General features: G+C 55.9%; 1 protein-coding gene across 2 annotated transcripts in view; it reads right to left on the bottom strand.

Moving 5' to 3' along the window:
* Positions 1-21025, bottom strand: part of TLN1 (talin 1) — a 30486-nt gene that overhangs the window by 6387 nt on the left and 3074 nt on the right. Inside the window, exons 1-46 of one of the 2 annotated variants that reach the window (XM_045580011.1) lie at positions 20047-20137; positions 18325-18487; positions 17982-18079; positions 17601-17730; positions 17360-17512; positions 16957-17099; positions 16738-16865; positions 15953-16013; positions 15205-15309; positions 14732-14887; positions 13870-13971; positions 13627-13703; positions 13212-13392; positions 12921-13034; positions 12700-12808; positions 12265-12473; positions 12008-12106; positions 11542-11592; positions 10866-11033; positions 10397-10691; positions 9718-9884; positions 8752-8880; positions 8477-8593; positions 8260-8373; positions 7938-8072; positions 7654-7782; positions 7384-7486; positions 7025-7233; positions 6546-6665; positions 6186-6383; positions 5879-6018; positions 5631-5724; positions 5455-5544; positions 5221-5343; positions 4008-4151; positions 3410-3571; positions 3033-3173; positions 2758-2939; positions 2433-2565; positions 2120-2221; positions 1861-2031; positions 1622-1771; positions 1424-1525; positions 1225-1344; positions 356-502; positions 82-248 (exon numbers count right to left, since the gene is read on the bottom strand). In XM_045580011.1, the coding sequence (XP_045435967.1) occupies positions 82-248; positions 356-502; positions 1225-1344; positions 1424-1525; positions 1622-1771; positions 1861-2031; positions 2120-2221; positions 2433-2565; positions 2758-2939; positions 3033-3173; positions 3410-3571; positions 4008-4151; positions 5221-5343; positions 5455-5544; positions 5631-5724; positions 5879-6018; positions 6186-6383; positions 6546-6665; positions 7025-7233; positions 7384-7486; positions 7654-7782; positions 7938-8072; positions 8260-8373; positions 8477-8593; positions 8752-8880; positions 9718-9884; positions 10397-10691; positions 10866-11033; positions 11542-11592; positions 12008-12106; positions 12265-12473; positions 12700-12808; positions 12921-13034; positions 13212-13392; positions 13627-13703; positions 13870-13971; positions 14732-14887; positions 15205-15309; positions 15953-16013; positions 16738-16865; positions 16957-17099; positions 17360-17512; positions 17601-17730; positions 17982-18079; positions 18325-18454 (6098 nt within the window). In that variant the 5' untranslated portion in view covers positions 18455-18487; positions 20047-20137. Of the gene's footprint in view, positions 1-81; positions 249-355; positions 503-1224; positions 1345-1423; positions 1526-1621; positions 1772-1860; positions 2032-2119; positions 2222-2432; positions 2566-2757; positions 2940-3032; positions 3174-3409; positions 3572-4007; positions 4152-5220; positions 5344-5454; positions 5545-5630; positions 5725-5878; positions 6019-6185; positions 6384-6545; positions 6666-7024; positions 7234-7383; positions 7487-7653; positions 7783-7937; positions 8073-8259; positions 8374-8476; positions 8594-8751; positions 8881-9717; positions 9885-10396; positions 10692-10865; positions 11034-11541; positions 11593-12007; positions 12107-12264; positions 12474-12699; positions 12809-12920; positions 13035-13211; positions 13393-13626; positions 13704-13869; positions 13972-14731; positions 14888-15204; positions 15310-15952; positions 16014-16737; positions 16866-16956; positions 17100-17359; positions 17513-17600; positions 17731-17981; positions 18080-18324; positions 18488-20046; positions 20138-21025 lie in introns of those variants that run through there. The other variant, XM_036433354.2, reaches the window with a different exon arrangement.

Raw genomic sequence — 21025 nt, 5'->3', positions numbered from 1 at the left:
AGGTCTCCCCAGGTCCCCTGCCCTCGAGCCTCTTCAGGCCTCATCCCACCTTTCCTCCCGGAGACCCCACTCCCTCCTCACCGGTGGTCAGCAAACGTTTCCGCACCCTCGCGATTGAGCGTGCCGGCCGTAGCAAACATGATGGTGGTGTCCAGGTCGGCAATGATGCCGGACACAGCACTGGCCGCTGTGATGCAGGCCTGGGTGCCACGGTTCCCGGCTTGGAGTGCAGCCAGCACGTGGGAGACCTAGGAGAGGGGCGTCAGATGGTGACTGCGGTAGGTCACTGGGAGAAGGCACAGAGGAGAGGGCTGGGAAAGGCCAGTCCCCAATCTGCATGGAGGAGCGCTGTCACCTTTTCCGAGACTCTCCGGGCACACTCGATGAGCTCCTTTTTGGTGTAGTCGTCACTGGGGCTGCACTGCAGGGCGCCTGCCTTGGTGACCAGAGCAGAACAGCCGTGCCCCAGCTCCTGTACCCGGTGCTTGATGTGGGCACCTATCTGTGAGCAGATGGAAAAGGGAGATGGGTTTGGCCAGAGGCACAGACATGTCCACTGTGCTTGGAAGAGTCACCAAGTACTTAAGAGAACATGCGTCGCGGCACAGACTTTTCCTGTTTCATATCCTTTCGACAGGAGGTCACCTCCTACACATGGGTAATAATAGCGTGTGGGTGCCGGCTGGTGAGGACGGTGCTAAGCAGTGAAGAGGAGTGGAGAAGCACTTTATGCTGGGGCATTTGAAATCACAGGGCCGTGGATTACAACGTGGCCTGTTTGTGGTTGTGGAGGGTTTTGGGGTGGGGATTAGGTGTGTCTTGCTGAGCTCCAATTACTAGCTTTCTTGGAAAGCCAGGAGCTTAGGGAAGGAAGGGCTTCATGGCTCTGCCACAAGGAACGGAGAAGGGCATGCAGACTTGTAGCAGAACAGAGCAGCAGCCAGAGGCCCAGCAGAGGGCTGACAGAGGCAGCGGCAGCAGACTGGGAAATCCTACATCCCAGGCTGCCTCCCTCATCCCTGCACCTGAAGGCTCTGAACCTGTCCCCACACAAAGCTCTGACGGCTCTTTAGGGGACTGGCCCTGAGGGTGCGTTCCCCCTTCTATGGAAGACTAGAGGAGCTGTGGGTGCGACAGCCACGAAGGCTGCATGACGGGGACAATGGACCTGCCGCTGGGCTCTCTGAGGAGCAGGAGGAAGGTCACAGCTGCTTCCATGTTTACCTCTTCGTTTTCAGCAGCAACTGCTGCAGGCTTGGCCTGTAAGGCCAGACGTCCGTAGTCACTGGTCAGCTGGTTAGCAAGAGGGCCCAGCTCCTCAGGGTTGGTGTTGGACTTAGTTACCTGGTAATAATGGGAAGGGCGAAGTTATGGCCAAACTCAGCTCCCCGAGGGCAGACCAATTATACCCTTCCAAACTCACCATCTCTTGAACGGTGACAGCAATGGCTTTGGCGGTCCGCACCATAGTTGTCTGGTAATCCACGAAGGAGCCTTCTGGTTCACCCATTGGTCCTTCATCTAGCTGAGGGGGAGAATGAGGGAAGGGGGGAGATTGTCAGGGTCTCTGCCCCTGCGCCCAGGGTAGCCTCCGTGCCCACAGGCATCCCAAGACGCTAACCTGGTTGATGGCCTGGCTGATGGAGTCCACCATGCCGCCAACGACCCCAGCAGCGCTGGCTGCCTCATTGAGGGTTGTTGTCAGGTCCTCTACAGCCTCTGTCATCATCTGCACGGCCTCCTCCAGGGCTTCCTGGGTGTGAGCTGCTTGCTGTGGGTTGGAGGGAGTGAGTGGAGGGCGGTCCTGTTCCTGCTTCTTTAACCACTAACCAGCAGCCCCTCCCTCCCAGCCCTCAATACCTTGGGGTTGCCGCCAGCCTCCTTGGCTGTGTACAGCAACTGCAGGGCAGACTCTGCCAAGGTTTTAGTCTGGTCCAGGAGTGCCATCTGCTGTGGGTGGCTCAGGGTCTTGGAGGCAGCGCCCACTGCAGCCAGGGTGAGGGGCTCAAAGTACTGCGCCATCTGAGACACCTGAGGCCGGGGGTTGGGGTGGTGGTCAGCTGGGCCAGGCGCCCTCTTCCACCTTCCCCCCGGAACGCCCACGTGCCTCCCCAGATACCTTGTGTCCCAGCTGGGAGGCTTCCGCCCGGGCAGCGCTGGCCAGTGGCTCGATAAGGTGGGAGATTTCCTGCACTGCAGTGAGCATCTGAGTGTGCAAGGCCTGGAGAGGAAGCGGACGTTAGCCTGGGGCCTGGACTAGGACCCTCTGCTCACACAGACCTCACACTTCCTCCTTCCACACCAAACCGACTCCCCGTGGCATGTTGCGGCCTCTTGGGGGTCTCAGTGAAGCCCATTCCTGAATCCCCGTCTTCAAGGCTGTCCTCTCTCTTCTCAGACACAACCTGTCACATACCCGCTTTCCTCCTTACCTCCTGAGAGATGCCCTCGCGCGGAGCGAGCTGCTGGCTGACTGCGGCGAGGGAAGCCTGGTCGAGGTCCCGCAGACAGCTGTTCAGAGCTGCGATGGCCGCCTCACACTCCAGCTGCCCTGGAGCCTTGTCCCTGCAGACACATCACCGGCTCTACCACCAAGAATGTCCCCTAAAACAAAGCTAGCCTGTCTCTCCCCGTATCCTCTGACCCCGACAGCAGGCGTCCCTGACACTATCCCATCGAACTGCACCTCAGCACCTACCCCCTGCGTTCTGCCACAGTGCACGTCCCCCCACACACCGCTTCTCCATCCCTCAATACCTCATGCTTGTAATGAGCTTCTTGATGGAGTCCGAGACGGTCCGGGAGTGGCCAGCCAGCACCGACCAGCGCGGAGGGTCCCGGGGGTTCACTGCCAGCGCTCGAGCTGTCTGGATCAGCCCCCCGGCGCTCTCCAACATGGTCTTGGCGGAGATCACAATGGGCTCCATGGCAGCCCGGCCCTGGGGAGAGGAGGCGGAGGGAGGTGAGTCTCATGATGCCCAAGGAGATGAGGTGGCAGCTGGCCCATCAGTCCTCCCTTCACGCTGCCTCACCTCAGGGCTGATCTGGGCAGGAATGCTGGCAAACTCAGGGTTGGAGGCAAAGGCACTCAGATTGTCCACAGCCTCCAGCAGAGGGGCTGTGGCTGCTTGGCACTGGGCACGGTTCTCGTCCGTGAAGGCCCCGTCTAGCGCCTGCGAGTGGGTGGCAGAGAGACCCTCAGGACGGATTACAGGCTAAGGAGGTGAAGCCCAGGGCTCCCTCCTGGGCTTAAAGGTGTGGGGACAGGCGGGTGATGACCAGTAAGAACAGGAAAGGGCTTGGGCTCAGGAAGAAGGGATCTGGTAAAGGCCTGGGGGGATGATGGCGGGGGGACTCTGGGGAGAGAAGACTGGACAGGTCAGGGAAAGGCTGAGAATTCAAACTGAACCTTGATGGTCTTGACAAGATTGGCTGTGCTGTTGGCCACCTCCTTGGCTGATTGGACAAACTGGCGCTTGGCGGTAGGATTGGCGGTTCGAGCAGAAGCCAGGCGGCAGCTGTTGCATAGCGCCGAGGTGTGTTTGGCCACAATGGTAGCTGCAGAGAGCACCTGAGGAGACAGACACGTGGAAGAGCCATGATGAGGGCGCACACTCAGGGAGGAGCCGCTTTGGGTTCGGGGATGAGAGTTAATACCTTTGGAAGTCTAATTAGGAAAGATGTGGAAGACAGAGATACCCAAAGATGAACAGGGTGTGAGGGAGGGGGAAATAAAAGACAGGAAGACTAATGGAGGAAGTCCGTAGGAGAGTAAGTTCAAGCATCTACAGAGTAATTGTGAACTCAGCAGTAACTGAAACAATGATGAGGAATGAGGCAGGAAAAAACAGTTACCCAAAGAGAAGCTGTGTGCGGAAGCTGAGAGATGGCTCTCCGCCCACTCCTTCGCCACATGCCCTACATCTCCCCTTTCCCCGGGGGGCCAGTCCATCCCGGCTCAGTATCCTTTCCCAGACTTGCCCATGGTACCTGTTCCTTTGAGTTACCTGGGCTTGGGTACAGCCAGGCTCCCCCAAACTCTGACAGGCCATCTGAATTGCCTGGTTTGCACGGGCAAACTGTGTGGGCTCCACCAGCCCTTGCTGTCCAGCTTGGCTGTTGGGGTCAGAGACACCAACCAGGTAAGCAGCCTGGGGAGAGAGAAATTTGGGGTGAGGACTAAAGAATACTCTTCAGGTAGGAATCAAATAGTGATAGTGGGACAAAGGAGAGTAGAAGTAAGTTTAGTGACTGGGGTTCTGTGTGAGTAGAACTATTAATAAACTACACAAATTAGGTGTTCACAACTTAAGTTATTAAACAATATTAATGAAGTGGTTATTAACAAGTTAAACCATCAATAGGTTATTAACAAATTAGTATATGTGCTGCTGAAGCGAGCACTAGTTACTAATAAATTAAAGGTATGTGTAAACTATAGTGACGCTATAGAAAGCTCCCCACCCCACCCCCTGCTTGCAAAGCCTCTTTGTTCTAAAACTATGGCGGTCATTAGGCTAATGAACATTTACAGCTCCTCCAAGTTTCAGAGACTTGGAGAGAGGAAAGGGTGTAATGATTGCCAAATTTTTGTATGCTTGGAAAACTATCATAAGGCTTGGTTTGTACTTCAACACACGATAGCTTTGCTTTTTCCTCTTCATGCTCTTCCAGAATAAGCCAAGCCATTTAAAGCAGGCCACCCAACACAGAAGGGAACAGGAGCCAGATTGAGGAGAACAGGGGGAGTTTGAGGGAGCTAGATGGCAGGCTTTTAAGTCAAGATGAACTCTCCAGCTAGTATTAAGAATTTATATACTAAAGCAAAATATCTCAGCTACCACAGGTTGTTTAATATTTTATAATGTAGAAAAAGGCAAAGTTAAATGGTAACTCAGATAACTGGAAATTTAGTCATTGGTACGTTAATGAAGTAATAATTACGTGAAAAAATGATGGACATATGCTAATTAGTATATACCAAGAAAGAGGGCTGGACAAGGCCCAGTGTTGGACAGTGTAATCATAACCCAAAGCACCAGGGTTCGGGGTGACACTGGACAGAACGGTTGGTGTTCTATGATTACTGACAGATCTCTGTACCCCAAGAGGGATAAAGACCCCGTGTCCATAGAGTCGGTTGGTACACAGAAGGTGTGTCAGGCTGTGAGGAGGTGGGGTAGGGAGAGCAGGGGCATTCCAGGAGCCACGGGGAATAACCTGTGCAGCTGCCTCGGTGAACCCGCAGAGGGCCTTGGAAGCTGTGGCAATGGCCTCTCCGAACTCTGGCAGGTTCCCATTCTTGGCATTTTGGGAGATGCCGGTCATGGCCTCACCCAGGACCTGAGGAACAGAGGGTATCGGGGGAGTCAGGTTCTGTCATCAGTGGGGCAGAGCAGCCCCTGGTTCGTTCCAATTCCTGCCCTGCCCTCCTGGGTTCCCGGATGCACTTGCCTTTGAGTTCTCCATGACACTGTCCAGGCAGCCAAAGTAGGACATGTCATTGATGGGCTGGACTGGGTTCTCCAGGAGTTCCCGGACCGTCTGTGCAGGTGGAGAGCCACGTAAGACACCCCTCTCACCCCAAACCCGGAGCCCCTCCCTCACCCTCAACTCTGCCACACGCCCACCTCCAGTTCTCGCAGGGCGTTGTCACACTCCTTCTGGCCTGGTGCCTGCTGGGTGCACATGGTGATGAGCTGGTTGATGCTGTCAGTCACCGCCCTGCGAGGAGCAGAGAGTTCAGTGAGTGGGTGCACAGGTCATCACTCCTGGGTCCCATATACATCGGGAGTCTAGCTATTTCTCTTTTGTATGGAACCGCTTCTAAGCCAGGGACATCTTGTGAAATTCCCTTTCCCCAGTCTCTCCTATGTACCGGGCAGCTGCAGCCAGCTGACTCTTGAGGTTGGGGGCAGCCGGGTCTGTGGACAGGGCCTTGGCAGCCAGAAGAAGTTTGCTCGAAGACATGGAGATGCCCTTCAAATTGGACACAACCTGGGTCCGGTCCTCCTGGCTCTGTGGAAGGTGAGGAAGTCAACAGATTGTCCAGTCCTTTCTTACCTGACTCTAAAAGGTATCTTCTGTGCACACTCAAGTACTGCTAGAGACTGGGGAGGGGCAGGAGCTGGGAGCAGGGAAGGACTCCAGGGTCACACAGGTGTCTTATCTAACCCCCTTCATACCGGAGCCTGCCCTGCCATCTCCACGCCAGCTTCCAGGAAGGTGCTGAAGTCCTGTCCAAATCGACCTGAGGCCCGAGCCAGGTCCTGAGGGGTCCCCCGAGAGGCCTGCACCAGCTCTGTGGCTGCCTGGTTCAGCCCGGCAGCTGCTTCATTCAACCGGCTCTGAGCTTCTTGAAATGTCCCGGTGCTGGGAGGAAGCTGCAGGGTCAGAGAGGCAGCAGATGTGAGGATATGAGGGAGAGCTTGGTAAAGGAATGCTGGGAGGTGGGCCCAGAGTCTGGGAGCAATGAAAGGGAGTAAGTCTGGGAAGCCAGGCTCATGCATAGGTCTGGAGATGGAAGGAGAAGCCCCCAGTCCTACCGAGTCACTGAGGAGACGCTTGCTGGCATCTCCCACTGCTCTCAGGGCGTTATCCACGTCTCGCTGGCCAGGGAGGCAGCTGACACAGCGGTTCAGTGCCTGGGTCACTGCTTTAGCCACCTGAGGTAGGAAGGAGATGAGGTGTCAAAATGGGAGATCCCCGCCTCCACCCGTGAGACACAAAATGTAACTGCTCTACTGCCTCTGAAAGCGAAAGGGGAAGGGGGTGTTGTAGCTGAGTAGGTTGAAGTTAGGGTATCAAGTAACAGCGATCCAATTCCCCCAACGTGGTGTTTAGCTGGCCCCTGCCTCAGCCTAACGGAGGCACTTGTGCCAGGATGGAGAGAAAGGGTGGGGTCCGGATCTCCAGAGCAGACCGGAGAGCTGTCCCTCTGTCAGTGCAGTGAGGCTTTGCCCCCTGGAGTGGCCTCATGGGACCTGGGGACAAAGGAGGAAGTGGACCCTTCCCAGTACCTGACCTGGGCAAGCCGCTGCTGGTTCTCAGGGTCTCCTGGGTGGCCGGTTGCCTTTTTTGCCTCCTCAATGAGGCTGCTGGCCTTGTCCAGCACATCACTGGCCGTGTCAAGCACAATGGCCTGCACTGCAGGATCTGTTGTCAGGGCAGCGACGCCCCTAGCGGCCTGGGCCAGGGACCGCAGTCCACCTGCCACATCCCGAGCTGCAATACCTGGGAAGACAGGAGAGGAAGGAAGGGGGGGAAACCCCTTCATCACCAGGCCCTGGTCCCAGTCGTCTCCTCGGCCAGGCCCCGTCTGTCATCCAGCTCCTGCTCCCCCGTACCCCTCACCACATGCCCATTCTGGCCCTGCCCACAGACCTGCGTAATTCTCATTGCCCTGGGCAACCTCCCCCAGCAGCTGGGCGATGGCAGAGCTCACTGCTTTGGTGCTGTTGCCCAGGTCCTGGGCACATTTCTCCATCTAGGGATAAAAGGGGAGTCTCAGAGGTGGGGCGTCAGATACAAGGGGAACTGGGAAGAGGGAACTTGAGAAGCCAGCAGTTAAATGAAATTCTGGGAAGCTCTGGGGCATAGGTGGGAAGGAAGACTTCGGGGTTTGAGGAAGAGTAAGATCTTAAGAATGCTTACCGTCTCCCCGGGTAAGGGTTTAAGCTTGCCGTCCCGAGCGGCTGCCTTCACCTCCTGTAGGTCCCTCTCTAGATTCTGTACCAAACTCAGCGCAGAATCCATCTCCAAAGGCCCGCACGCTTCCTGAGCCTACAGTGACATGGGGGTTTGGGATGTAGGAGGTCCCACTAGGTCCCACTGATGATTCAGGTTACAGGATTATTCCTGTTTTAAGGTTATTCTGCAGGTTCCCCCTTTATCCCTGGACTCCACCCCCACCTTCCAAAGACAGCCAGCTCCCATACCTTCTGGGCAGCGGTGCGGAGCTCAGCCAGGGCGGTGCCAAGGTTTTTGGCGCACTGACTCAGCTGCATGGCTGAAGCCTGGTCCTGAATGGTGGGCACTGAGGCCTTCGCAGCTGCCACCATCTTCCCGCCTGGCTGCAGGGGAATAGGTCGGCAGATTAAGGGCACTGTCTTTCCTCTGGGCTTGGTACAAGGACTGGTGATAGTCAGGACGCGGTGAGCATTTGGGCTGAGTGCTGGGACAGAGGCTCTGGGCAGAGGTTAAATTGTGGGGGTGGGAAGGGTCTGGTCTGGTCTGAGAGGTGGGGAGAGGGTGCCTTGCCTGAAGGAAGCTCTGGCTGGCAGCAATGAGAGCGAGCTGGGCACTGGGACTATCAGGCTGGGCTTGGCTCCCTCGGACGCCTTGCACCAGCAGTGGAATCTGCTCCGCCACAGCCTGTAGGTGAAAAATGTCATGACAGTCACCCCCTGTCCCCAGGCTGGGGGAAAGTCCCTCTTCTCCCACACCTCCTCCCACCCAGTGCTTCCTGGAGTCTCACCTTGCAGCTCTGCACCAGCAGAGGCTGGGGGCCAGCAGACACCTTGGGGGTGGAGGCTGCATGCTGGGCCGCAGCGATGGTCTGCGTAGCTGAGGCGGCGGCCTGTTTGGCTGCGTGCTGTGAGGATGGAGTAGTCAGGACAAGCCCCGGGCATTCCCATGCCCGGCCCCTGGCCTACCCTGCCCATGCCACATTGACACTCTTCACATGTGCCTCCCGTTTCAGTCCTCCCGCTGCATGCGTACTCTTGCTCCTGGTTTACTTCCCAGCCTCACCTCCAGGCGCTGCACCAGCTTTTTCTTGATGGCATTCTGCGCAGCCGCGTTAGTCGCCATGCGTAGGCCCTCGGCTGCCTCCCGTAGCCGCTGCTGCTGCTCCTCACTGTCAGGGTTGGCAGCTGCTCCCTGAGAGGTGGAGACAGACAGTCGGCACCCTCTATAAGCTCTGCTCTGACCTCTCCAGACTCAGACTTCTTCTCCTGGAGTCGTATCTAATGTCCCCACTGAAAGCGGTCACCACTGAGAGGAGCCCTCAGGCAAGGGGATGGGAACTCTGAGGTGGGCCCTGCATTCCCCTGGAGAAGCTGAAATCCCTTCTTTAGGTGAAACTGTTTCGTTTCCTCTTTGGGGAACGGATCACATTCCTCCCCACACTCTCTACAAAACCCCACTGGCAAATGGGGTGAGCAGGACTCTCTGGGACAAGACAGCAGTTTGGAGCAGGGACCTCAGGAATACCAGAGCAGGGGGCCTGATTACTCCTGCAAACTGGAACACCCAGAGCCCAGGGGACGGGGGAGTCGTCTGGCTTCTTCCTGATGGTCCTCTGCGCCCTGTGTTCCCGTGTCCTACTGCTTTGTCTCTGCAGTGCTAGCAGCGGGGGCCCTGGGACTGAGGCCTATGCGCATTCACAGGAGAGACCGGGAAGCAGAGGCGGACACACAGCCCTATTCCAGGCAGATGGTGGCAGCAAAGTAGGGAAAAGTAGAAAGAGCAGACCTTGGACTCAAAGGAAGAAAAAGGGCACAGCTGCCAATCAGGCAGCAAGGACTCTGGGAATCATATACTGACTGGAAGCTTGGATCACCAGCTTGGGACATATTTACTTCCTAAGAGCTCCTGTGTTTGTTCTCTCGTAGCTTCTGCTTCACCTGGGTCTCCCCATCAGATGAGGGTGACCGTCTGGACTGGTCTACTTCCCTTCCGGGCCCAGCCTGGGAGTCTGCACAGAGGCCTCTGTACCTTGGCAGCCTCCACCATCTTGGCCGTGGCATCAGCCAGGATCTTGGCAGCGCTTAACAGCTTGCGGGAGTTCTCCAGGTCACTCTCCCCTTCGGCATCAGCCTTGATGGCGTTGACCAGGTCGGAGGTAGCTTGGGCCAGGATGCGGGCCTGTCGTACCATCTCACCTGAGGGGACAGGGCATAATCAGGTGAGGACCTGAGACACTGAGGGGGTGACAGGGGTGCAGGACAATGGTGCAGACAAGGCAGAGATGAAGCTTTCTGTGACCATAAGGAGACTGGGGGGAAATTCTTGAGAGATTTCCTTGGCGTTATGATTTTCTGGATTTAGGATCTTGGAGAGAAACAAATTTCCCAGTGGGCTTTGATGGGAGGGAAAACAGTCTTCAATGGGTATTTTCAGCAAAGAGGATGAGACACATTTTGTAAAGGCTTTAGGGAGTGGTGGGGTGGGGTAAAGTGCCTAAAGCCACTTCCCATTGGCTTTTCTATACACTTTGGTATATTCTTCTCTGCGCCGCCACGCAAGGCAGAGCAGGGGTTCTATTGCTGCAGCACAGGAACCCAGTCTCCTGTGCCGAGTCCTCAGGGGGAGGTGGCGGGTCTGCAAGGGAATGCCCAATGGGCTCTGCGAACCTCATTGGGCTTCTCCGTCTTCCCAGGAGTCGCGTCCTTACCGGCATCGCCCATGGAGCTGAAGATGTTCTCGGTGACAGTAAGGATGGTGTCAGTGGCCTGGTCGTATCGGCCAGCAGGCCCGGCCCCCGTGGCGTGGGCCCTCACGTGCTGCAGCAGCTCATTCAGGGCCTGGGTGACGGCCGTGGCTGCCGCTCCAACCCCCCTCAGTAGCTGCCCATCCTCTGTGGCTGCCTGGGAGGCGGACACACAGCCCTCCACGGCTTTGGCTACCAGTCGTCCGGCCTCCACCAGCTGCTCTTGGCAGACAGGTGAGCTGATGGTAGGTGCCACCACCTGTGGGCAAACTGAGTGTCAGAAATGAAGGCAAGGGAATGGAGTCATGAGGTGGAGTGCTTGTCACTGGGTCGGGCAATGAGACCACGGGGACCAAAGAGATAACATAAGAGGCTCGTGTGTGGGTGGCAGCACCGGCCTTCGGCATGGGCTACAGCGACCTCTGGGACTCACCTTGGTACAGGCCACCAGCTGGGAGGTGGACAGGGCACACTGAGTTGCCGCAGCAATAACCTGGGTCTGAAGACCCGAGTCCTCTGTCCGCTGGGCCACGGTCTTGGCCTTGAGGACCAGGGCAGCTGCGGCATTTGCCACGGCCTTGGCTAGCTGCATCAGCACCTCCTGGGAGAGAAAAGCAGTCAGCGTGGCCTGAGATCAGGCTTGGATCCCTGGACCCTTCTCAGAGGCGTAAGCTGGTTCATTATTCCCACTGACTCCAATCACAGGACAGTATGCAGAAGCAACCAGAACCTACCCTAAGCCCCTGCCCTGAGCACCCAGTAGGACAGAACCCACACCGAGAGAAAGAGCCTACACCACAGGGAGAATGTGCGAGGCGGATACACTCGGTCAGCGATGGGAGGGAAGGGCAGCACTGTTACGGTGGGATGGACAGAGGGGGTACTTTTGAGGGTCCCTCTCATCCCCAGCTTCTTTTCTTCATTTCTTCTCAATCTTGGTTGGGAGCAGTCACCCTGGAGTCTTGGGAATAAGTCCCTGCGCTACCCTCCCGTTCCCATTTCCCATCTCCCATCATGTCCTGCTCCCCAGGAGGCTGGGGAGAGGTGCAGAAGCGAGTGTATGCGGCTCAGAGGACAAAGCTGGGAAGGCCCAGGCCAGAGGCCGTTACCGTGGGGGGATCGTGGGGAGATCGAACCCCAGACCCTCTGGGTGCACATATCTGCATGGGAAATCCAGGATGACAAGTCAACTGAGGTAACTGGCATAGGGTGGGGAAGGGGCTAGAGGAATAGTGTCCTCAGGGTGGTGAGGCCTAAAGGACTGGAGAGGTTTGAGATGTCCTCGAGTTAGGGCTGGGGTTATGTACGGGAAAGATAGGGAAAAGAGGACAGGTGGCTAACATATATCATCAATTAGGACCAAGGGTGAGCCAGTTAGAAGGTTAAGTTTGGACTCAGAGGTTCTGAACTCTCATCCCCTGAAAAAAAGGATTGGAGGTTCCAGGTATCACTCCTGCCAACAGGTTCAGGTTGGCCCTGAGGGGTCAGTTCAGAGCAGCGGGACTAGGAACTGGCCTCGGGATCAGAGGTCACCTCCCAGGAGCTGGGGTTCCAGGGTTTGGGTCAGTCACCAACCTGGAAGTGGGGGTCAGTATCGCTCTCCCCAATTTGCTGCAACAGCTCCCCACTGGCCTGGCCCACGCTCCCAGCTGCTTGCAGCAGGTTCTGACGGGGCTGTGGAGAGTGAACACCAGTCAGAAGCTGCCCAATCCCTGCCCACCTGCCCATGGGTCCTACAGGGCTCCCCCACGTCCATCCTGGGACTAGAACTGTCCCCTCTTCCCTGGGCTCGAACCCTCTGTCCTCCCCAGCTCCACCCTGTGGCCCCTGACCTCGGCGCTGGCGGGCTGGGCGCTGCGCAGCAGCTCTGACACCGCGCCTGCGAGGCCCTTGGCCGCCTGCAGCAGGGGGCGGCCGCTGCTGCCTTCATCCTCCAGCAGGGCAGCCAGCAGCTTCACGCCGCGCGACATCTCCGTAAGGTTGGAGGAGATGGTGGTGACCGCGCAGCCCACCGCAGTATAGTCTGTCTCAGCAGGGTCCCCTGAGAGGAGGAAGGGGAGCACGTGTGAGCGGCAGGGCAGACGAGACGATGGCCGGGAAGGAGCACAGTCACAGGCACGCAGCCGCACACGTGTCCTGAGAGGCACGTCACGCACTGTCCCTTCCGTGAGTCAGGGCGCAGTCGCACCCGAGCCTGCCGTACTCGTGCTTGCACACGCTCGCCCTCCTCCGAGCCCACCGCCCGGTGAGCTCGGCGTGCAGCCTACCTGCTGTCAGGTTCACCACGGAGGCGGTGCCGGCTGTGATGGCATCTACCTGGGAGTGGATCTCGTGCTTTGACTCATCCATCTTGTTCTTCCGCCAGGCCTTAGAGGCCTGAGGGAGAGAGAAACACACCTCAGGATCTGCTCTGTTTTGATGGACCCCAGCCCTGTTCCCTGGAGTCCCAGCTTCAGCACCACTGACCTCTCCTCCATCCCATACTCACAGCATCCTGACCCAGAGGGGGCAGAGTGTCGAAGTCATCCAGCGTGGCCTGGGCGGCCTGCACAGCCTGCATGCTGGAGTTGATGGTTCCCGTGAGCGCCTGCTGGGCCGAGGTCTACAGGGAGAGGAGCACGAGGGGACACTTAGAGCCAAGAGAAGGTATGTGAAGACTTGAGGGGCCAGGGAGGGGGATATGAATAGGGACAGCGGAAGGGACTGCCTCACTTGGGGCTGGGCCCAGCTGCGGGTGGGGGCGGGGCTGGCGCTGTGGCGGCAGTGGGGGCGCTCTCACCAAGGGAGGCATGTGTCCTCGGTGCATCTGGCCACTGGTGATCTGCTGCTGGGCAGGCGGCATGCTGCCTATCTGGAAGTTCTCGGGACCAGAGGCGCCAGAGCGCATGATGGCAGGCAGGGCCACGGAGCCGTGCTCCACCTTCCCCACCCGGTTATACTGCTGCTGAAGGACCGTCGACCTAGAGAGGGGACGCACGGAGGAGCCCTCAGGCCTTCTTCCTCTCAGGCCCTTCCCACCAGCTCTGCCGCCTTCACAGGGCCTGCGGTCTGGGTGGCGGGCGTGTGAGGTCTCCTTGCAACCTTCGACTTGTTACGGGCCCGCTCTCAGTATTCCGCACCCCGCAACACCATGTGGGGTCGAGGCTTGCCTTCCCCGCCCCTGAGGGATGGGATCAGCCCGGCCCCCTTCGTACTTTTTGGGGGACACGGAGTCCTCTAGCATAGTAGACTCCTCGTCTCCCTCCATCCCAAAGTGGTCTTTGCTTTTTTTCTGTGGAAAGGAAAAAGGGAACAAGAGTTAGAGAAGAGGAGGTGAGGAAAAGGCTAACTCTTTCCCCCCCAATCAGCCATTACGCAGAAGCTGGGTCCCCTTTCTAACAGAGCAGCGTGGGGAGAAGGTAAAGAAGATAAAGAGGAGGCTGGTGGGCAGTGCTCACCTTCTTAAGGATGATATCGATGTAGCCGGCGATGAGCTGTGCGATCTGCTCCCCCTCAGTTGTCTGTACTGAGTAGTAGCCATCTTGGTAGTCCCCGAAATCCTAGGATGACAAGGGGGTGGGGGAGTTTAGGGGGAAAGCCTGGTAATCTATCCAGGATGGAAAAGGGCAAGATGGGGGCCCCAATGTCGAGCTGATGGGGTTTCTTTCCACGCTAACTGCCCTCTAGGACAAGCTTACCTCATTCTATTTCTCCATTTTCATCCATCTCCTATTTCTCTATATTCCTCATTGGAAGGAAATATTTTACTTCTGAGGAGTGGTCTTTATGCCACACATGCCATTTAGGAAATCTCTTTTCTCTCAGGGTAATAAAATTAGAAGGACACTAACATTTACCATTAAATGACCACACTTGAAGGTTAGCACCAGCTTTGAGAACTGAGAACTAGCATTTACTAATTTCTCTCATTAGGGCATTTCGTCAAGTTGGTATCAGTTTCAATTCATAATGGCAAAACATAAAGCCAGAGGGGAATATTACAGTGCATAGTTGCTGCAGAAAGAGGAAAGGGATGTTTTCTATCATCTTTTTCTCCCCTCTCCCCATTTCCTGTGATCCCAGTTTAATGTTTACCATTTTGTTCTGTTTATCTTAAAGAATGAATTTCATTTAAATGTCACCTCACTCCCTAGGAGTCTCTCCTTCACTTTAACCTCCATATTTTGCAATAGTTCCCACGTTCTCCTTTCTGTCTGAGTCACATTCAGTACACCTGCCCCAAGGGAGGGGGGAAGACCTCTGCAGCTGCCCGTTCTCTGGAAGTTCGAAAGCCCTTCCCTCGGAGCCCCCCAGGCTCACCAGGGTGAAGCTCTTGGGAGAGGCAGCCCAGCGTTTGATGTTGGTGAGATTCCATTCCTGGATCACCTCTTTGGTCTTCTCATCCACTCGCATCACACACTCCTTGGTGATGCCCAGAAGCCTGGGCACCAGCTTGTTCTTCCCTTTCATCTTTTCCTGTGAGGCGGAGATTGTTGTTGGTGTTATAGGTCAGAGGTTGAATGACAAGTGAGTGGTCAGTTCAGATCAAGACCACAAGGGGGTGCTGAGGTGGGCAGGAGCGCTAAACTAGGGTGTGTATGGATGGGCCCAGGACAAGGCTACTTCAGGGAAAAGGGAAAGGGAGGGAAAACAAAGGGTAGGGAGGGATGTGGTGGTGGAGAACTGACAACAGGCAAGCTTCCACAGGGTAGAGAATCTGGGAAACGAGACGGAGGGCAGGATCAGACTTAAGAGTGGAAGCAAGGAGGGCAGTGAGAAGGTCCATGACCCACCTTAACCAGGAAGAAGGAGACACCATAGGTCTTGAGAGAACGGGCTAGCTTTACGTAGCGTACCTTGGCCTCAATCTCACTCATCTGTCCACAATTCTTGTGTGCCTTAGAGCATGAAATGAGAAAAGATTTAGCAAACTGTGGGGAAGATATCACAGACAAGGAGTTAGGCTGGGACGTTAACTGTAAGGGAGAATGTTAGGGGGACAAAGGAAAGGTGAGGGAGTGCAGAGCATGAGAAATGAGAGGGGGAAGCGTTGGGGCTGATAAAGGATCTGCAGGAGCAAAGTTGAAGGGATGCAGGTAAGGAACTTGCAGACATTCTGGAAGCGTGAATGGATAGTTAGGAAGTAGGTCAGCTAGATGGCCTTTGGGCTGAATATTCAGAGGGGCACAACGCCTGACATTTGTACAAAGACATACACACAGTGATTTCGGCTATCTGAATGAGAATCTCTCTCATACGATTCTCCTATCGACCCTCCGCAGGGTAGGTACTGTTATCCCGTGTTAGAGGTAAACAAAAGAAAACAGGAATATTGAATTGAATTCCACGGCAAATCACAGTGATGGAGCCGAGACTTCAAGCCCAAGTCTTCTGCTTTCTTGGCACAGGAGAGGCGGGAGCACAGCGTGGCGGGCAGAAGCGAGGTGGGAGCAGATGGGAGGGGGAAGGGATCCATTCAATCAGCAGGATTAAGCGGCAAAGCTCCCACAGCATCCCAAACATTTCACCGTCCCCATTCACCTGAAAGATCTTACGTTCTCCCTTCTGCTTCACATACTCCTTGGGCAGGAAGTCCTTCAGGCTACACCAGAAAAGGGAGGGTCAGCACGTAGTGGGCGGATGGCATCAGGGACATAGGGGCCATGACTGTGGGCCTAGGGGCGTGAGGAAATGTCTAGGACAGTGTTAGCTTTAAGGAGAAGGAAGACTCTGAGGGAACAGAGTCCGGATTGTTCCTGAAATCGAGGTGACTTAGCATTAGCTCCTGAATGCAGCCTGTGTCTCTCCCTACAGGGAAAGGGGCTAAGGGAACCTGAGTTGGAGGCTCAGTCCCTGAGGGAAAGAGGGTCAAGAGCAGGATTTCAGGGAGCCAGGAGCAGAAGGCGCTCGCTAGGATGACCATGCCTGTAGGAAGCTGAGGAAGAGACTCCAAACTCTACATGCTGGGCAATCCCAGAGGATGAAGACTGGAGACTTTTTAAAGCTAAAGTTCCCTCTGAGCAAAAATGTTCCCTATGCTTCCCTCTGCCTACTGCAGTGAAATTCTCCAGAGAAATCTCAAGAAAGCTATATGCCTGCTTCAGACATACATAGCAGGGGAAGTGATCTGAACTATATTCATGTTCCACATGGGGCCAGTACGGAGACAAATGGCTGATAGAAGCTAAAAGGGTCCCCGTGTGGTCACACCCTGGCACCTCAGGAGAGAAAGCGGGGTGAGAAGGCCTGGGATGGAGACAGACGGTGGGGGCCACAGAGGCAGAGAGTCCTGGGCGCTGACGGGATGTGGAATGTGAGTCACTCACTCAAGGAAGCCCGCCTTGTGCTTCTGCTCATTGTGGGGCCCAAACTGGATCTGGCATTGGAAACCAGCAAACTCACAGGCCTTGTCAAAGGAGACAGGGTGGGAGCCATTCAGGATATCGTCTCGTGCCTGGCGAGCAGAGGGAGAGGAGGTGAATGCTGTGTGCCCCTCACGGGCCCGCCTCCCTCCCTCCAGTGCCCCAGGCGGGTCCTCTCCGCACCTGCACATAGAGCAGGTTCAGCTGCACGGGGTCCCGGGAGTCCACGTTCTGGTCCGAGTAGAAGAACTTCCTCCGCAGCAGCAGCGTTTCGTTCTCCTCCACGCCCTGCTCCCTCAGGGTGCGGCCATGGTCCAGCCAGTTCACTGGGACACAGAGTCTGCTCAGCGCCGAGCCCCATGGCCCCCGTGCTATCTCTGGCTTTCTGTATGTTCATTCCTTCATTTCCTACCTCCTCTCACTCACAGGCTAAGTCCTGTGAGTACAGGGCTTTGTCTGATTACTGATGCATCCCCGGGGTCTAAAACTGCGCTTGCAAAGGCAGGTGTTCAATCAGTAAAAACAAATGGCGGACCCCTGCCGCCCTGACCATTTCTAGGGCCCACTGCCTTCTACTTCTGCTTACGCTCATCGTCCGTGTGCAATTTCTGCTTTAGTTTCTCCATCTTCTTTTCATCTCGGAGCAGCGTCTTGTCCTTTCGTAAGGTGCCCGTCACCTCCTCCTTTTTCTCTTCCATGAGCTCCCGAACCAGAGAATATTCGTCATGGTTGGTGATGCCTGGAGGAGGGAGAGAAGGAGGGAGGGGTAGGTAGCAGCGTCTTCGGCCAGAGCAGGAGCCTCCCTCCTGAGCCCTCAGCCCCCTTACCGATGCGGGCACAGATAGTCATGAGCATATCAGTGACGGTCTTGGAGTCATCCACCATGATAGTCTTCACGGTCCCATCCAGCATGCGGATCTTCAGGGGCCTCTGCTTCTTCCTGTACTCCATGGTGTCCTGTGGGGGCAGGAATAGGAGATAGGGGCCCGCTTTAAGCTAGAGGCATTACTTCCTTTTAACACGGCCAGCGGGAGGAAAGATTATAAGAAGGACTCGAATGGCTCACTCAAAAGCAGGGTGTTATGACTGCTTGTAATAGAAAGCATGGGAGGGAAGAGAGACAACAGATGTGAGTGCTGCAAATAGGAGGTGGAACCAGGAAGTTGAGGGAAGAGGATGTTGGTTTTCCTTGATGAGGTGATACTCACCCCATTGCGGAGCATGTAGTAATCCAAAGCTTTCCCGGCCTCCAGCCATATACCCTTTTTGGGGTCATCGTCGGACAGAAACAGCCCAAAGTCGCTGGCTAAAAGAGAGGATGGATCACCTCAGACTTATAAGGACTCCAAAGTGTCTGAATGGCTGCATTACTGTCCTCATTATTTCCTGAGCGGCTCCGGGCTAACAGGGGAGGGCGGGAACCATGGAGCATGGACCTGAGGGGTGAGTAGCCTGAGAGGGCAGCAGGGTCATCCCTCAAGGACAAGAGCCTGGGAACACAGAAGGGATGGAGCAATCCTGCCCCGGGGCCACGTGGGTAATCAGACTCACGGGGGCCAGCTGGTGCCTCTGGAATGCGTTCCCGGATCATGCGACAAGCATCGTACACCATGGTGGACGGCTCGAACTGCATCGTCTTCACCACATTCCCAATGCTGATCTTCAGCGAAAGCGCAACCATGGTGGCGGCTTCTCTTCTCCAGCCTGGCTACACCTGGCCCACGGCATCAGGGTGTTAGGACTCCCCCACAGGGAGAGGAGGTCTCCCCCATGGAGTCCCAGGGAGGGGTGTTTTTGGAAGGGACTCGCCAAAACAGAGAGTAATGAGGCTGTTTTTGTTTTATTTAATAATTTCAAAGAGTGAAAGGACCAGTTCTAACCACCTAAGGCATCAGAGGGAGAAGCTGGTGTGCAAGGTGCAAGAGCAGGTCTGGAATCCCAAGTCACCTGGGACAGCGCCCTGTCCTCACCACTAGAATCCGTGTCTCCGTTCTTCCTTCTAAGTGTCTCTCTCTGTGCCTCCTTTCTTTCTTCTAAGTGTCTCTCTCTTGCTCCTCATCTCTTTCTGCTCCTTTCCCAGCCCGGCTCTGCCTTGTCTTCATCGTTTCCCTGGTTCGGTCTTTTTCTGTCTGTCTCACATGGAATCCTGCCTGCTGGCTTTTCCCTGTCTGGGATTTTCAGAGCTCTGCCCTGACTCATCAGGTGACCTTCTCTCTCACAGCCTCAGCTTCCTTCTCTACAACATGAAGATGTTGTGTTAGATAATCCCCAAGGGCTTTTGAAGCCTGCAGGCACTGGCTCTGGCTCGTCTGGCAGGAAGACCAAATGCTGGCCGTTCAGGCCACCTAACGCACTCCGGCCCCAGCTTTCCTCTAACGAGATGTTCAAGGAGCTTTGCCCATATTTGGCTTCCCTGGCAATCAAGCTAGAATAATGACCCTCTATTCCAAAGGGACCTCAGAAATTATCTAATCAACTCTTCAGTTTGGCAGAAAGAACCAGACCCTGTGGAAGAAGGGGGGAAAGAGGGGCAGCTTCAAGGCAGGTCAGAGGAAGAGCCCAGTTTGTCTAATCCAGTCTCCGCTCCTTCTAAGTCAACACATCCTCAAACCCCTCCTACACTCACCTCTTCAGCAAGTCCTCCTCAGACTCTCCCTCTGTCTCCGCTCCCTCCCCGGTGGTATTTTCAGTGCTTCTCAGGATTCTAGTCCCAACCTGCCTGCCACCGCCCTCCTGGCACCAATTCTTAGTGGGCTGGAGGAGCCACTCAAGGCGGCAGGTGGCGCCCAGTGCACAGAAAGACAAGTCTGCCCGGCAGCTGATGATGTGACCCAGCTCCGTAAGGGGATTGGCTTCTTAATTGAGCCAGCACATGCAGGCTACCGGGCCCCCTCCTGGTAAACTGCTAGCCCCAGTGGGAGAGAGAGCAGGATTAGGGGCAAAGTTGGAAGCAGAATTAGGTGTTGGGATACAGAAGACAGCTGAGTACCAGGGAAGTTGGGAAGGGGTATATTTTTGGGGGTGAAGAAGGTAGAAAAGGATGGGATACAGGGGACTGAAAAGTTTAGGTAGAAACAGGAGACAAGGCAGGGCCTGGGTTAGGGTCTAATGGACCATTTTGACATCCTCAACGCCCAGAGTCTCAAAAGAGAGGAAGCCACGGCTTGCTCTCTCTTTACTCCCAAACAAGAGAGCACCCTCCCAGTCTCCCCAGTTCCCGCTCTCTGCCCACCTCCCCATTGCTCGGACACGTCTCTCAGTAGGTGGACAGACCTGGATGTGGGGTCTCTGGAGGAGCGAAGCTGGTGGAGGAGTCAGAGGAGCAGAGGGCAAGACTGAAAGGACCCTACACCCAAAGCTGAAATTGCAACACAGCCCCCCCCCCCCCATTTCCTCCGGACATACAGGCACCCCCTTCTTCCTCAAGTACGGAAACCTCTGGTGAGACCCCGATAAGGGAGTTGAGTCATGCCTACCCCTACTCTCAGGCCGGTCCTGCGTGGACATCCACATAGTTACGAGAGGGTGGGGCGGAAAGGGCATGGAGGGGTGAATTGAGGGTGAGGAGGGCACAGAACAAGGCTCCTGGGAGTATACCTCGCTCCTGCTCTGGCCCCAGAACTTTCTTACCCTTTCCATGTTTTACGGAGGAAGAGCAACAACAACACCCCCTCCTCCTCATATCCCCCTCCCAGGGAACTCCTCCTCCCTCAAGACATTCCTGAGATACATTCCAGAGGAGTTGGGCAATTGGAGTGGCGGGGAGGGGGGGAATGGAGGACAGGAGGTCAAATCCCAGCAAGGAATGGAATGTAAGTATACTCGGGATAAGGAATTTGGGGCACATGGAGAACAGAGTCGGAGCAGATACCCACAAACAGACATGCAGAAAGATAGGGAGGGAGTTACAGAGAGGGACAAAGGGGAGAGAGAAAGCTGAAGACAGAGTCAGAGTGGAAGAGGGCTGGGGGAGTAACACTCAGTCTGTTACCAAATTTGGCTTCTGAGTCCGCAACCGCGAGGAGGGGGGAGCGGTGAGGGCTGTGGGTGAGACTGACATATCCGGCCTCAAGTTGCCGGAGGCTCACTTAGGGCTGGACCGGGCAGCTAAAGGTCTGGACCTGACCTCTCCCAACACAGCCTCTCCTCACCTTTACCCTGACCCATGCGCATTCCTTCTCCCCAGATATACCCCCAAAGAGCCTGTGCGCAGAGCTCTTTCCCACCAAGCGACTTACACCGTCTCTAGATA

This window comes from Pipistrellus kuhlii, unplaced genomic scaffold (assembly GCF_014108245.1).
Source record: "Pipistrellus kuhlii isolate mPipKuh1 unplaced genomic scaffold, mPipKuh1.p scaffold_m20_p_12, whole genome shotgun sequence".
NCBI lineage: Eukaryota > Metazoa > Chordata > Mammalia > Chiroptera > Vespertilionidae > Pipistrellus > Pipistrellus kuhlii.
Note: the sequence above shows the minus strand (reverse complement) of the source record. Positions and strands in the feature narration are given on the sequence as shown.